At 54.3% G+C, this 14,844-nt stretch overlaps 1 protein-coding gene across 33 annotated transcripts in view; it reads right to left on the bottom strand.

Moving 5' to 3' along the window:
- The window catches only part of SCRIB (scribble planar cell polarity protein), a 121,794-nt gene extending 113,100 nt beyond the window's left edge, over positions 1 to 8,694 (bottom strand). For 16 of the 33 annotated variants that reach the window (XM_090138210.1, XM_090138215.1, XM_090138217.1 and 13 more), the window contains exon 1: positions 8,475 to 8,693. In XM_090138210.1, the coding sequence (XP_089994336.1) occupies positions 8,475 to 8,636 (162 nt within the window). In that variant the 5' untranslated portion in view covers positions 8,637 to 8,693. Of the gene's footprint in view, positions 1 to 8,474 lie in introns of all 33 variants that reach the window. The other 17 variants (XM_090138203.1, XM_090138204.1, XM_090138212.1 and 14 more) reach the window with 2 other exon arrangements.
- Between the last annotated feature and the right edge of the window lie 6,150 nt (positions 8,695 to 14,844).

Raw genomic sequence — 14,844 nt, 5'->3', positions numbered from 1 at the left:
CTGCTCTTCCTCATCTGTGTTTCTGTCGAGGAGACAGAAGTAAAGCCACCAAACCCAAGGCCATCAAACCATCAAACCCTGCATCCAGAGGCTGGAGGGAAGTGATGCCACTCCAATCTTCAAGAAGGACAAAAGGAGAACCAGGAGACTCTGGGTTGGTCAGCTTCAACTCAGACCCTGGGAAGGTGACCAAGAGCAAATCCTGGACATGGGGGAGGGTAAAAACCACCCAGAGCAGACAGCATGGGTTCATCATGCCTAACCAGTGTGGTAACCTCCTGTAAGGAATGGATGAGGGGAGCAGTGGGTACGGTCACCTTCCTGCAGTTCAGTACTGCCTCTGACACTCAGTCCCCCACATGCCTTCAAAGAGAAGCTGCTGAGCATTGGGCCGGATGAAAAGATCACACATTCACAGAACGATGTGGAGGAGACAGAGAGCAGGACCGAGAACCACCGGACGGATCCAGTGATGGTGGCCAGCAGTGCAAGGTCTGGGTGGAGGCTGGGAACAAGCAACGTGCCCCAAGGGTCAATGCTGGGGCTGCTCAGCCTGGAGAAACAGCAGCTCGGGGGATTGCATCAGTGCCCACAGATGCTGCTGGGAGGGCACAGAGGATGGAGGAGGCTCTGCTCAGCACTGCTCAGTACCAGGACAAGAGGCAGCCTCACCAGCTGTAGCACAAGAGGTTCCCTCTGCCCATCGGGAAGCACTGCACTGTGCGGGTGGCTGAGCAGCAGCATGGGCTGCCCAGGGGCTGCAGGGTCTCCTCCCTGGAGATGTTCAACAGCTGCTGGGCACCTGCTCTGGGTATCCCTGGGATGGGCCTGATGGAGCCTGAGGTCCCTGCCAGCCTCAAATTGTTCTGCGATCCCATGAAATCCAGGAATACTCAGGGGAACACGCATAGCAGGTCGGGTGAGACCTAGGGAGGTTAACCCCTAATCATCAATCAAACACCACCCCAATCATTCCCAGCAGATAATCAGAGAACAGCCGAAGGGAACAAGGAGAGATCTCAGAGATGTGAGCAGATCAAGTAATCACCAAATGAGCGGTGGGGCCACGGTGACACCGTATGCATTCATTTAGAGGCAGTGCCCACGATCAGGAGCAACAGAAGGTAAATGTTTGCCAGTGGTATCACTGAGGAACAGGAAAAAACTCAAAGGTGCAAACTCATCCCACGCAGCCACAGGCAGGAGACACCATCGACCACATTACAGAGCCATATCTGCAGGTTTGCAGTTATGAGATCGCTGAACCCAGAGGAAAGACGAGTGGCTGCTCCTGCTGATGACCTCACTTTGTAGTGCAAAACCAGCGCAGGGAGAGCACACGTGAGAGGCAGCATCACCTCAGCCACAGCACCAAAGCCTTCTGCTTCACTGAACCTCATCTCCCACTCCGCCTTCCTGCCTCACTGCTGCATTCACTTGAACCTCCTCCTCCAAGACCCGAGTTTCTGCTGAGCAGCACGCAGGGCACACCAACACGAAGGCAACCACACACCTTGGAGCTCACAGAGAAGTGCATGGTCAGCTCTTGTTGGTAGTCCATTAAAGTCTATGTAAAATCACCTCCTTGCTCCTCAAGTCCTGGAGTTGCATGAGCTCTTTCCCCCCCCCCATTAATGAGGTGATTCTCAGCTATTGCCACTCCAGCACCAGACCTTCCCCTCCTCACCACCAAGCCTGGATGCAGCTCTGGGCAGCCTGGGCTGCTGGTTGGTGACCCTGCACACAGCAGGGGTTGGAACTGATGAGCATTGTGCTCCTTTGCAACCCAGGCCATTCTGTGACTCTACAGTGATTCTATGATTATAGGGCCCTATGGCATCCTATGGACCCTTACTGCACCCTATGGGTCCCTACGTTATCCTATGGGTCCCTATGTCACCCTATGGGCTCTCCGTGCAGCCTGGTCTGGTGGTTGGTGACCCTGCACACAGCACAGGGTTGGAACTGATGAGCATTGTGCTCCTTTGCAACTCAGGCCATTCTAGAATTCTATCATTTATAAGACAGACAGTTACAGCACACAGAGGAGAAGAGGGTGACACAGCCTGCACTATTTATCATCTGGGTAGCAGCACACCCAGAAAGTCGGCTTTCAGAGCACCAAACCCACATCCATGTGTACACATTAACTACACAGCCCCTGAAAGGCACGGAGCAGTGCCAGCCCTGTGCACAGGTAACAATCAAGCCAAACCAGTTTGCTGGCTGGTTCTGCTAACCGAGGCAGCTGTGCAGATCTGACACAAACATGACACAGAGGTGCCCACTGCAGCCCTCGCTGGGCATGGAGCACGCTGGGTCTGGCTGGGCAGGGCCAGCACCCATGGGTGATTCACGGCTCCCAGCTTTCTCAGGGAAGGGCGATTAGCACGGTCAGATTAAAAGGAGCAGCTCCACTCCGCCATGCAAGTAAATAAAAGACGCCATCCTCCTTGCAAGCTGCAGATGCCAGAAAATTAAAAGCTTAATTAGGCTCGGAGGCTCCACCTCGTCTTGGGAAAGTGACAAACACGGCTCTGGGTTTTGTCCTGCTCTGGACAAAGGGCAGCGATGCTCTCAGCCTGGGCAAACTGCAGCCCAGCAGGAGGAGCCCAGAGCCCAGAGCCTTCTGCCAGGCGAGGCTGAGACCGTGCAAACAGCAACAGGACGGGGTCTGCAGGGTCTGCAGGGCTGCCCACCTCCATGCTGCTCCAGCCAGGCGTGCACCTCCTCTGCTCTTCAGTGTGAGATGGAAACAGCTCGCCGTGCAGCAGGAAACAAAACATCTTCTGCACCACACAACTGACCAGGGGAGTTTTGGTAAGGTTGAAACAAAGTGGGGAAACTGCATCCCCTCAATCAGGCACAGCTCTCCAGATCCACCACTGCTCAGAACCCTCGGGATCCCATCAGCCACGGGCTCCAATCAGCCACATACGTCCTGTTCCCCATCCCCAACTCACAGCTCTTCCTGTCCAGGTGTCCCTGCAGCCCCTGGTCCCCACGTTCCGCTGCATGCTGCTGCTGACACGAGGCCTCCTCCCAGCCCTCCTCCCAGCCCACCACCCGGCTCATTATCTGCAGTCCCTGCTCAGCTCCACCTCCTCCACCTCCTCCTCCACCAGGTCCCAGTCTCCGCTCCACCCAGGTGTCTCCTGACCTCCCTGGTGCCTCCCCATGCCCCAAACCTCAGCACTGCTCAGCAGAAGGCACCGGACCCACACAGCCTGTGGTGAGCAGTTCTGAGGTGCCAATCCCACCGGAAAGGAATCAATCACAGAACGTCACCCATTGGCAGAGACCCATAAGGATCCCCAAGTCCACATCCAGGCTCTGGGAGCAGATCCCCATCGACCACGCTCTGCTCCATCCACCACCTCCATGGTCCAATCACAGAATCACAGAATCACTAAGGTTGGAAAAGACCTATAAGATCATCCAGTCCAACCATCCACCTATCACCAATGGTTCTCGCTAAACCATATCCCTCAGCACCTTCGTGTTGGGTGCTCCTTATCACAGAATGGCCAGGGTTGGAAGGGACCTCAAGGATGATGAAGCTCCAAGCCCCCTGCCACATGCAGGGCCAACAACCTCCTCATTTAATGCTAGAATGGGGATAATGCTTATGGGTCCCTTCCAACTGGAATTCTATGATTCAGTCCCTTCTGGTGAGATCAGCACCTCCAAACTCCACATTGTGGACTGTGCCAGCAAGGCAGAACAGAAGTCAGCACAGAGCAAAGCAGATCTCCTCTGGATCTCAGGCACCCAGTGAGGAGCACGGGGAACTTCTCAAATAAGGTCTATCACCTTCCATTTAACCACCCATATCACCTGGCAGCAAATCCCTGCAGCAAGGCAGCAGACGCTCCCAGCATTGATTTCCTCCATCACTTCAAGCAAGCAGAGTTCAGCCAACATGGTGCAAAACCCAGACTCGGCACAGACACAGACAACATTCCACGTGGGACAAATGAAGAGCAGCAGCAGCAGACAGCAGGCGGTTGGGCACTGCTGGGAAGAGAGAAACACACATTCACCTCTCCAAGGAAAGGAAGGAAGAGTCCAAGGAAGCACAGCGGTGTCACTCAGCAATGCCAGAGGCAGACGGATCCTCTCATCGGATGCAGGGCTAAACAGCATCAGAAAGGGATGTGGGAAGTGCTGGTCCAGAAGAAAACCATGCCACCCCTTTATTCCTTCCCTTCAAATCCACCAGCGCTGCCTTCCCCCAAAATCCTGCTTTGCACCCTTGGAAACAAACCTGCTCTGGCTGAGCGTGCTAACAACGACTGCGTACTCTCATTCACATTTTTCTACGTGATCCCCATTTGTTACTCTCCTGTCCCTCCCCTACACACACATTTCAGTAATTGACCACCCTGCACAATACGGAGATCCTCCCTCCTCTGCTGGAGGATGTGTTTGTGCCCACACAGCAGCCGTATCCCCCAGCAACGTCCTGCACCAGATGTGTGTGTAGGAACACCACCCGGGACCGAGGAACGCAGCTCTCCCTGCTCACATCACGACCCCCAGCTTCAGCCCTTGGGTGGTTCTGTACCAACACATCCCTGCTCTGCCAGCGTGCATCAGCTCCATCTGCACCACGCGACATCGGCGGCTCCACGGCAGGAGATCGGCTGGGGTGGCTGCAATGAGAAACACTGTAGGACCATTTCTGCTCCCTCCTCCCCACATGGCAGCCCCCAGCAGCTCCTTGGGCAGCACTGGAGGTGCAAAGCCCATTTCCCAGCTGCACACCTCTGGCTCTCACCTCTGCTCGAAGGGAAAAGCGCGACCACACAAAGTCCAGCACAGCGCTTCTCCTCCGGATCTCTGCCAGGATATGCAGCAGAGCCTCATCTCAGCCACAGGCAGTGCCTTTACACACACCCATTCCATGAACAGGTCCACCTCTTTTCTAAGCCCACGTAAATTTTGAGCAAACCTTGATTTTCCTCGTGCAAAAGCTGCTGCGCACCTCCCACCACTGCTTTCTGCTCGCTGCACCTCTCCTGACTTTCCCCACCACTTTTGGGACTGCAGGGCTACAAGCAACATTTATAGGATAACAGTCTTATTTTTTTCTCTCTTTTCTATTGATTTTCTGATAACTCCTCACCAAAGAAGTCTGAAAACTGAGGACACTCCATTGCCACCAAGGCAGCCACGATGCTGGGACAGGTTACACGACAAGTGCTGATGCTGCAGAGCAGAGCAGATGTAACACCCTGCATCCATCCAGCAACTGCATCCACCAGTACAGCCAGAGCAGAAAGGAAACACGGAGGTGAGGACAGATGCAAAGTGCTGCTTTCATGGGCAGGATCGGACCCACCTGACTGCAGAAGAAGCCAGGTGTCGGCATGAAATTCACATTTCTCATCCAAAAGATGCTCTTTAAAGCTAAGAAAAAACAGCGTCTGCAGCTCTATGTGAAAAAACAGGGTCCAAACAGCTCTGTGCAAACCAAGTTAAGGCTGTGACTGTTCACAAGGGTGAGGAGCAGCGAGGATCAGCAGGTTCATTGAGATGTGTTGCAATGGGCCTCCTCTGCAGGAGGACACTCATCCATCAGCCCAACCTGCTTGCAACACCAGCCTCCCAGCACCCTGAGGAACATCTCTGCCTGAAGCTCATCCCTACAGACACGATGGGAGAGAGCCAGCACCGCTCCATCCCTGACCCAGACTGGCTCAGGGTGCCTCCAACAAGAGTAAGCAGGAAGGCACAGAGAAGTGCCACCACTGCAGCAGAATTCATACAGACAGGGATGCACTCGTGGCTCAGTGGAGCAAAAACGAAACACATCGCTGTGGCCTGAATTAAAAGCAAGGGCTTGGGCTCTTTGTTTTTTCCCCAGATTTCTTTTTCTATCAGTCTTTATGGCAATAAGAACACACCATATGAGAATGAATCAAATGGTTGGTTTGGAAAGGACCTTAAAGATCACAGAACCACAAAATAGTTGGGTTGAAAGGGACCGTAAAGATCACCCATTGCCAACCACGGGCTGGGTGCTCCCCACCACGTTAGGCTTCCCAGGGCTCCAGCCACAGCCTTGGGCGCTTCCAGGGATGGGGAAACAAGAGAAGTCCAATAAAAAAACTTTAGAACAACAACATCATTACATTTTCCCCTGGATGATTTCAATAAAAAGGCAACTTAGCTCACATTTACTCCTATGAGCTCCTATCCAAACACACTGCAGTGACACACTCCCTCTCTCCAGCACAACACTTAACCACCTCCTTAAGAAAGGTTCAATCCCCAAGGAGTGCATGAAGAATTCCTTCCAGAATTCCTTCCACTCCTGTCTCCAGGTTCTCTCCCTGAGCACAGGCTCAGGCTCCAGCTCCCACTCGCTGTGTCCCACACTGCACATCACCAGGCACATCACCACCACTTCAGCCGTGAACTTCACGGCACAGACAAAGGAGCAGGGCTGCGCTCAGAGCTCTCCTGTGGAAGGCCACAAAAACCATCACCAAAAAGATCCGCAACGATGCTCAGAGGACCGGAGCACCTCTGTATGGAGAAAGGCTGAGGGAGTGAGGCTATTGTTTGGCCTGGAGAACAAAGTTCTAGGGAGACATCACTGCAGCCTCCCAGTACTTGAAGGGAGATTCGAAGCAGAAGCAGGACTGACCTTTTACATGGGCTGACAGCAATAGGAACGGCTTTCAAATTAATAGGGGAGATTTGGGTGAGATGTGAGAGGGAAATCCTTTCCTGAGAGGCAGTGAGGCCCCAGCACCGCTGCCCAGAAACATGGGTGCCATCCCTGGAGCTGCCCAAGGCCACGGATGGGGCGAGCTGCTGGGGGGCAGCCAGGCCATGGCAGGAGGGTCCCTTCCAACCAGGGGATCCTATGGCTCTGTGATTCTATGAAGGATATCATGAAAATGGGAGACATCTAGGTCCTGCCCACAGACCTACAGACCTCCATCGTCTGCTCCAACATCGGATCTGCACCGTTTGTGCCAACACACCAACAATTTACCTCGGCGATATCCGTGCAGAGTGCTGGGGTGGAGCGGAATTAGGGAGGGACCACAGAATCATGAAGATCTCCGAGACCACCAGTCCAACCCCATCCCACCCCACCATGCCCACTGACCATGTCCCCATGTGCCACATCTCCACGGCTCTTAAACACCTTCAGGGATGCTGATTCCCCCTCCTCCCCGTGCAGCTGTGATGCCGCATCACCACCCCTACTAAGAAGAAACATCCCATAATATCCAACCTGAATTCCCTACGTGAGTCCATCACCTTAAAGAATCACACAATGGTTGGGTTGGAAGGGACCTCAAGGATCACAAAGCTCCAACCCCCACCACAGGCAGGGCCACCAACCTCCACATTTCACAGCAGCCCAGGCTGCCCAGGGCCCCATCCAACCTGGCCCTGAACACCTCCAGGGATGGACGGGGCACCCACAGCCTCTCTGGGCAGCTGTTCCAGCACCTCACCGCTCTCACAGCAAACAACTTCCCCCTCACATCCAACTGAAATCCGCCCTCCCTCAATTCCAGCCATTCCCTTGTCCTGCTGCCATCTCCCCTTCCCAAGAGCTGACTCCCCTGCTGTCTGTAGGCTCCCTTGAGGTGCTGAAGGCTGCAATGATTCACCCCGCAGCTTCTCTTCTCCATGCTGAACGAGCCCAGCTCCCTCAGCCTGTCTTTGTACGGAGGTGCTGCAGCCCTGCTCATCTCAGTGCCCTCCTCTGGCCCCTCTCCAACAGCTCCCTGTCCTTCTTGTCCTGGGGGCTCCAGCCCTGGACGCAGTGCTGCAGACGGGGCCTCACGAGAGCAGAGCAGAGAGGGACGATCACCTCCCTGTCCCTGCTGCCACCCCTCTGCCGATGGAGCCCAGGATCCCATTTGCTCTCCGAGCTGCAGGAGCACACTGCTGCCTCACGTTCCGTTTTTCACCCACCAGGACCCCCAGCTCCTTCTCTGCAGGGCTGCTCCGATCCTTTCGCTGACCCCCCCTCTGCCAGCCCCGCTCAGGGGCTGCACGCACGGAGCTCTGCTGTCCCCCCGATCCCCGCTCCGCCCCATCCCGGCCCGCTCAGCCCCTCCGCCTTTCTCCGGACGCACTGCGGGCTCCCGGTGCGTTTTCTGCATTCCGAAGCCCAACACCGCACGTTGCAATAAACAACAACAAACTTCCTCCCTACCTGCTACGACCCGCAGACCGAAACGAACCCTTCCATTCGCGCTGCTCTCCGCCCCCCCCCCCCCCCGCCCGGCAACGAAACGCCGAAGCTCCCGAGCTCGCAGGCGGCCCGACTCGCGGCTCGGCGCGGCTTCGGGGCCGCAGCCCGGGGTTCGGGGTTCGCGGTTCTCCAGGCCCGGAGCTCCGCCGGCAGCGCCGCGAAGGCCCCGCCGACGGGCGGGGGAAGGGAGCGGAGCGCCGGGCCGCGGTGCCGGGAACGAGGCGGGGCCGAGCCGAGGCCTCACCTTGGGCAGCTCGCGGAGCTGGTTGGCGTCCAGCAGCAGCTCCTCCAGCGAGCGGCTGTAGCGGTAGATCTCCTCGGGCACGGCCTGCAGCGAGCAGTGCCGCCGGTCCAGAGCCTCCACGTGCCGGTTGCAGCGCCAGAGCGGCGGGACGCAGCGCAGCATCGCGGTGCGGGGAGGTGGGGGGAATTGGGGGGGGAGGGGGGGTGGGAAGAAACCGGGAGAGCCGCGCCGGGAAGGGCCGCCCGGGGTTGGGGGGGGAGGGCCCGGATGTGCCGTGCGGAGGGGGCGGCGCCGAGCGGGGAAGGGCCGGGCGGCACCGCGGGAGCGCCGTGCGAGAGCACCGCCACCGACGGGACGCGCTTTGCACCGCCCACCGCGGGCGGCGTCGGGAAACGGAGTGCGGAGCGGAGAGCAGCGGGAGGGGGGCGGGGCGATCAGGGCGGCACCGAGGGGAGGGGAGGGGCTCTGCTATGAGGAAAGGCTGAGGGAACTGGGCTCGTTCAGCTTGGAGAAGAGAAGGCTGCAGGGAGACCTGATGGTGGCCTCCAGTGCTTGGAGGGAGCGGATAAACAGGAGGGGAACGGCTGTGTGTGAGGGTGGTGGTGATGGGACGAGGGGAATGGCTTTAAAGTGAGCCAGGGGAGGTTTGGGTTGGATGTGAGGAGGAAGTTTTTCATGCAGAGGTGGTGAGGCAGTGGAACAGGTTGCCCAAGGAGGCTGTGGATGCCCCATCCCTGCAGGCATCCAAGGCCAGGCTGGATGTGGCTCTGGGCAGCCTGGGCTGCTGGTTGGCGACCTGCACACAGCAGGGGTTGGAACTGATGAGCATTGTGCTCCTTTGCAGCCCAGGCCATTCTAGGACTCTACAATGATTCTGTGATTATGGGTCCCTATGGCACCCTATGGATCCTTATGGCACCCTATGGGTCCCTATGTCACCCTATGGATCCTTATGACACCCTATGGATCACTGTGGCTCACTGTGGATCCTTATGGCACCCTGTGGGTTCTCTGTGCAGCCTGCTCTGCTGGTTGGCGACCTGCACACAGCAGGGGGTTGGAACCAATGAGCACTGTGCTCCTTTGCAACCCAGGCCATTCTAGGATTCTAGGATTCTGTAGTACATCAGTCAGGTATATTTTCCCTGCAGAGTTATTTCTGCTCCTTCCCCACCTCCAGCCCAGCTGTGTCCCACAATCACTGCACATCTCCCCAAAGAGCCCCACACGCAGGGAAGCCTCACAGCCACAGCGGTGCGGCTCCAGCATTCCATGCACTGCCCCCATGGTGCACAGCCAAAAACATCCCTGCTTCAAACAGCAACAAAAGTGCCTAATGAATGGGTAACGCTGAAGAGCAAGGCTCTGTGCTTTGTGAACAGCAGAAGGATCGTGGCTTATCCCAGTGAGTGCAGGGCATTTCCACCTCATCTGAGTGAGGGGCAGCAGCAAAGAGTGGGAAATTCAGAAGGAATGTAAGAGATTTGGGTTGGTGCAGCTGCCTCAAGTGCACGGTGTTCCCTGATAGCAGAACATGCTGTGTTAAGGTGTGATGTAACATGGCTCTTTGTTTTGTTTGTCTGGGGGAAAGCACTACCCGGTGTTACACAGCACAATCCCATGGGAAATCACAGAAGTAGCAAACAAACAAACAAAGAAACAAACAAACTACAACAGCAACAGCCGAAGTAAGAGCGATGGCCACAGGAGCTGTACGGGTGGTGTCAGCATTGGGAAAAAGAAAAGTGAGATTTCAGTTTTGGATCAACATTTCAGCACCTGTACCAAAACGCGGAGATGTTCCTGCAGTGCAAACTGCAAAGCAGAGGGGCAGCAAATGGGGTCAGAAAGGGAGAATTCTGCAGACTGAGTCCTCCTCAGGCTGAACAGCAACGCAAGGTTGCAGCAAAGGCAAAGAAGGGTTCTGGTTATACATAAGCTCACCAGTTAGGAATTACATGGAGGTGCAGAAACAATTCACACGGAATGGAAAACAGCTCCAGAAAGTGTCCAGGATGGGTCTGAAATGGTTTGGTTGTACTCAATAAAAACAGCAGCCAGATAAGAGAAATAGTATCTGTTCAGACCAGAACCATCAGAATAACTGAAAACTTGTAAGGAAAGAGATGGTATTTATCCAGTCTATTAAAACACTAATAATTGCAATAAGTCATATTCTGTGAAATGGCACTAATAAGCGAATAACCAGTAAAACCTGAACCATGCAAGCTAAACGAAGATGTTAAGAGCAGAGCGGGTATGAAACCAGCTGCTGACGTTGGGTTTCCAGCTTCAGCACACTGGGAAAAGGTAAATCTCAGCGTTTCAGATCAAGACCACCTCTCCGAGTTCTGACCCTCCAGCTGGCTCCCTGCCCACGGAGCATCCCATCCATCACATCCTTCTTTCTCCAGTGTAGACACAAGGGTGGGACGGTGCCCAGTGCTGTGCACAAATCCAGGTACATAACGTTGCTTGCTCTCATCCACCAGTGCTGTAACTGCGTTGTAGAGAACCAACACATTTGACAGGCTGAGGGAGCTGGGCTTGTTCAGCATGGAGAAGAGAAGCTGCGGGGTGAATCAGTGCAGCCTTCAGCACCTCAAGGGAGCCTACAGACAGGAGGGGAGTCAGCTCTTGGGAAGGGGAGATGGCAGCAGGACAAGGGAATGGTTGGAATTGAGGGAGGGCGGATTTCAGTTGGATGTGAGGGGGAAGTTGTTTGCTGTGAGAGCGGTGAGGTGCTGGAACAGCTGCCCAGAGAGGCTGTGGATGCCCCGTCCATCCCTGAGGTGTTGGAGGCCAGGTTGGATGGGGCCCTGGGCAGCCTGGGCTGCTGTGAAATGTGGAGGTTGGTGGCCCTGCCTGTGGTGGGGGTTGGAGCTTCGTGATCCTTGAGGTCCCTTCCAACCCAACCCTCCTGTGATTCCGTCCTTATGGAAGCTGTGCTGTCAACAACCAGGTGAGGGTCAGGTTGGACATCAGGAAAAGATTCTTCCCCAGAGGGCAGTGGGCACAGCCCCCAGCTGCTGGGGGTTGAGGAGCATTGGGACACTTCTCTCAGACATTGGGTTTGGGGGGTGCTGTGTGGGGCCAGGAGTCAGACTCAGTGATTCTTGTGGATCCCTTCCAGGTGGGAATATTCGATGATTCTAAGAACCACCCCTCTGCTCTCCATGTGCATCAACAGTTTCCAGGACAGTGGCTGAATGGTTTAAGTTGGAAAGGGACCTTAAGGACCACAGGCTGCCACCGTCCTGCCCTGGGCTGGTTGTCCCAAGCAGCTCAGCCCAGGGCCCTGTGCCCCATCCTTGGGCACCTCCAGGGGTGGGCATCCGCTCTTCTCTGGGCAGCAGTGCCACAGCATCACCCCCTCTGTAAAGGACTTCCTCCTCTTTTTTTGTTGGCATCCTCTTCCAGAATGATGAGGACAGCCATTGCTGTGCTAGCAACACACAGCCCTGTCACTGCCACAGCAGGAAAACTGAGGACCCACATAAGAGGGTGCGTAGGAAACCACTGACAAACTGGAGTTTTACCTTTATTCATAGGGGAAGTTGAACCATTTACCTGGAATAAGGGTTACGTGGATGGAGTCTTCCCAAATACACTGAAATACTGAAGAAACTTCAGCCTTGATCTCTTTCTGCTCATGGGATCCTCAGGATTTACCCACTTTACACTTTCACAGGCCACCAGTAGAAACCAGACAGAGAACAGCATTCCATACATTGAAGACCTGAAATCTGAGGTCCGGGGCCGAATAAAACACAGGTGGAACGCAGTGCTGTAATAAGGTGCATCCATGCACGGTGTCACTCAGGGATTGGTTGCCCCCTTTGTCCAAGCATTGAAATCCCAGTCAGGAGACTCAGAAAAATGTGTTCCATTGCTGGGGTTGGGTAGAGACAAACAGGAGGGACAGGAAGAGGAACAGGCTGGAAGCTGAGGAATACACAGACCGAACTTGGCTGAGTCTCCTGGAGTTATTAAACACCAGACAGAGCTCATTGGAGCACCTTTATCCGTTGGGGTGACACCTCAAACCGTGGAAACAATCCTGCACACGCAGAGGTCTGAGCAGATGGCAGAGGTGCAGAATCTGACAAACCTCCTTTTTCCTGCTGCTGTGCTGAAACAACCCAATTCAGAACTTAAGAACCACTCCTCCAGGCTCAAGGATTGTCCCAGGCTTCTCTGACACAGCATTTTTCTCTTTCTTTAAGCTGCATTCTCTTGAGGCAGTGCTGATGGGGCGCTAGGAAAGGCTCAGACCTCCTTCAGGTTGGATATTAGGAACTATTTCTTCTCAATGAGCGGTGATGCAGTGGCACAGCTGCACAGGGCAGTGGGGGACTCTCCATCCCTGGAGGTGTTCAGAGCCATGGAGATGTGGCACTTGGGGACACGGTTGGTGGGCATGGCGGGATGGGGTTGGACATGAGGATCTTGGGGTTCTTCTCCAACCTCAGTGATTCTATCACAGAGCTGATGAGTTGGAGCCAACACCTGAAGGCCAGCCCAGAGCAGGCTCTTGGCTCTGCTTTGCACCCGTGCTGTTTCCTGTAGGGATTAGAAAAACTAATGATCAGGCCCAGGCTGAGAGCTCCAGCACCCCAGTAGAAGGGTTTCCTCCTCACCCCAAACATTTTGGGGATGCTTTCAGCAGAACACAGAGCCTCTTCTGACAGCTGCCATCAGACAGAGCTGGTCAGTACTTGGTGCAGCTGCATCTCCTCAGCTCGAGGCCATTGATAAGTAAAGCACAGTGCATCCCAGTTCCATCCCTGTTGGAGCAGCTGGGTTTCACTCCAGATAAGGATGAGCCCTGGCACAAAACATCTCCCAGCCTATCATCACCACTCGGTACTGGCACACCTCAACACAGAGCCCAGGAACCATAGGAACACAAGAACACTTTGGACCCATCTCAACTTCTCTGTCCTCCAAGCAATTACCGCAGATTCTAACAAGAGGGCCGTTCCCAGCTTAGGTGAGCAAATTAAGGTGAATCCAGTGGTGTGGAGCCACATGGTAAGATTTGCAAGTTGCTTCTGCAAAATGCCCGTTGTGCTCACATCTCCCAACCAGCTCACCCTGACGACCAACACTGCCAAAGGATCCACTGAGGAAGCCCTACAGAAACAAGCCCTGTTCTGCAGCGTGCATTCTGCCAATAGGGAAATCTCACACAGACATCTCTGAAACACATAAATGAGGGATTGGTGAGGCATTACCCCCACAACCTCATTCTTTTCTGTGGTACAGCTTCCCAAATCGCTATCCTCCCATTCCTTAGGGGAGGAACAGGCCAGTTTACACACAGAACAAAGCAGACTGTACCCCCTCACGCCATCCCTAACATCCTGGTGACGCGTCACACGCACACACCTACTTCCAAATCCTACAGCATTAAAGATGTATACATCTGCCTTACCTCACATCTTTATAGGATCCAGGGGGAAAAGTCCTTCCTCAGTGCGGGATTTTTTTCCCTACTTCCATTTTTAGTTTGAGATGCTTGTCTGCCTTTCCCACTCCACGCATACTTACGTTGATCCTCCATCAGCTGAGCTGTCAAATCTGAAGTCCCTTTTCTTCAATTTGTAGAATATCTTGTCAGATTAAGACTGATTATGTTAGCTCTCAGCCAGTCATCCTTTAACGCATGCTGGATACTTGCATCAACTTCTACCCTTTCTTTCCCCTCCCCACTGTTTTAGAACCATCACCGCGGATTTAGAAACAACACCAACATAAGGAAGCATCCAGTGCTACCTCACACTCCTACCTCCAGCCCACAGCAATGAGCACCAGAAATTGGAAACTAGAGAGAATGAGGGTAACACAGAAATGAGCTGAAAACGGTGAACTTTCCTCTATACTATAGACAAAAGCAGAGAGGAAGCGGTGATGTGCTGCCAAATGAAAGGAAGCTGTGAGCTGCGAAAGAGGTTGATGGGATCACAGGTGGTGTGGGATGAGGCCCTGCCAGCACACTAAGAGAGGAATGCCACCACCAGGCCCTGCAAAGGTCTCATTTGGGATGCATTCATCAGGTCTAATTAACTACTACCAAGAAAATGGGCATAAGAAGGGCACAGAGCCATGGGAGCAGCGCCAGGCTTGGCTCACAGAGATGCTCAGGAGTTGGAGCACCGCTGCTACAGAGCCAGACTGAGAGCTGGGGCAACGTGAGAACAAAAATAAGTCCATAAATTAACTATAAATAAATTAACTGTAAATTAGGCTTCAAATACAGATTTCTAACCTACAATAGAAGTTGGAGTATTTAAAACAAGATAATTTTTAGCATCTCTAAGTTTAGAAACAGTGTGCAGCTCAACTCAGACCGCCCTTCTGAAATTCC

The sequence above is a fragment of the Phasianus colchicus genome, chromosome 3 (assembly GCF_987193195.1).
Source record: "Phasianus colchicus chromosome 3, bPhaCol1.hap1.1, whole genome shotgun sequence".
Classification (NCBI taxonomy): Eukaryota; Metazoa; Chordata; class Aves; order Galliformes; family Phasianidae; genus Phasianus; species Phasianus colchicus.
The sequence above is the reverse complement of the archived record's forward strand: the minus strand, read 5'-3'. Positions and strand labels throughout refer to the sequence as shown.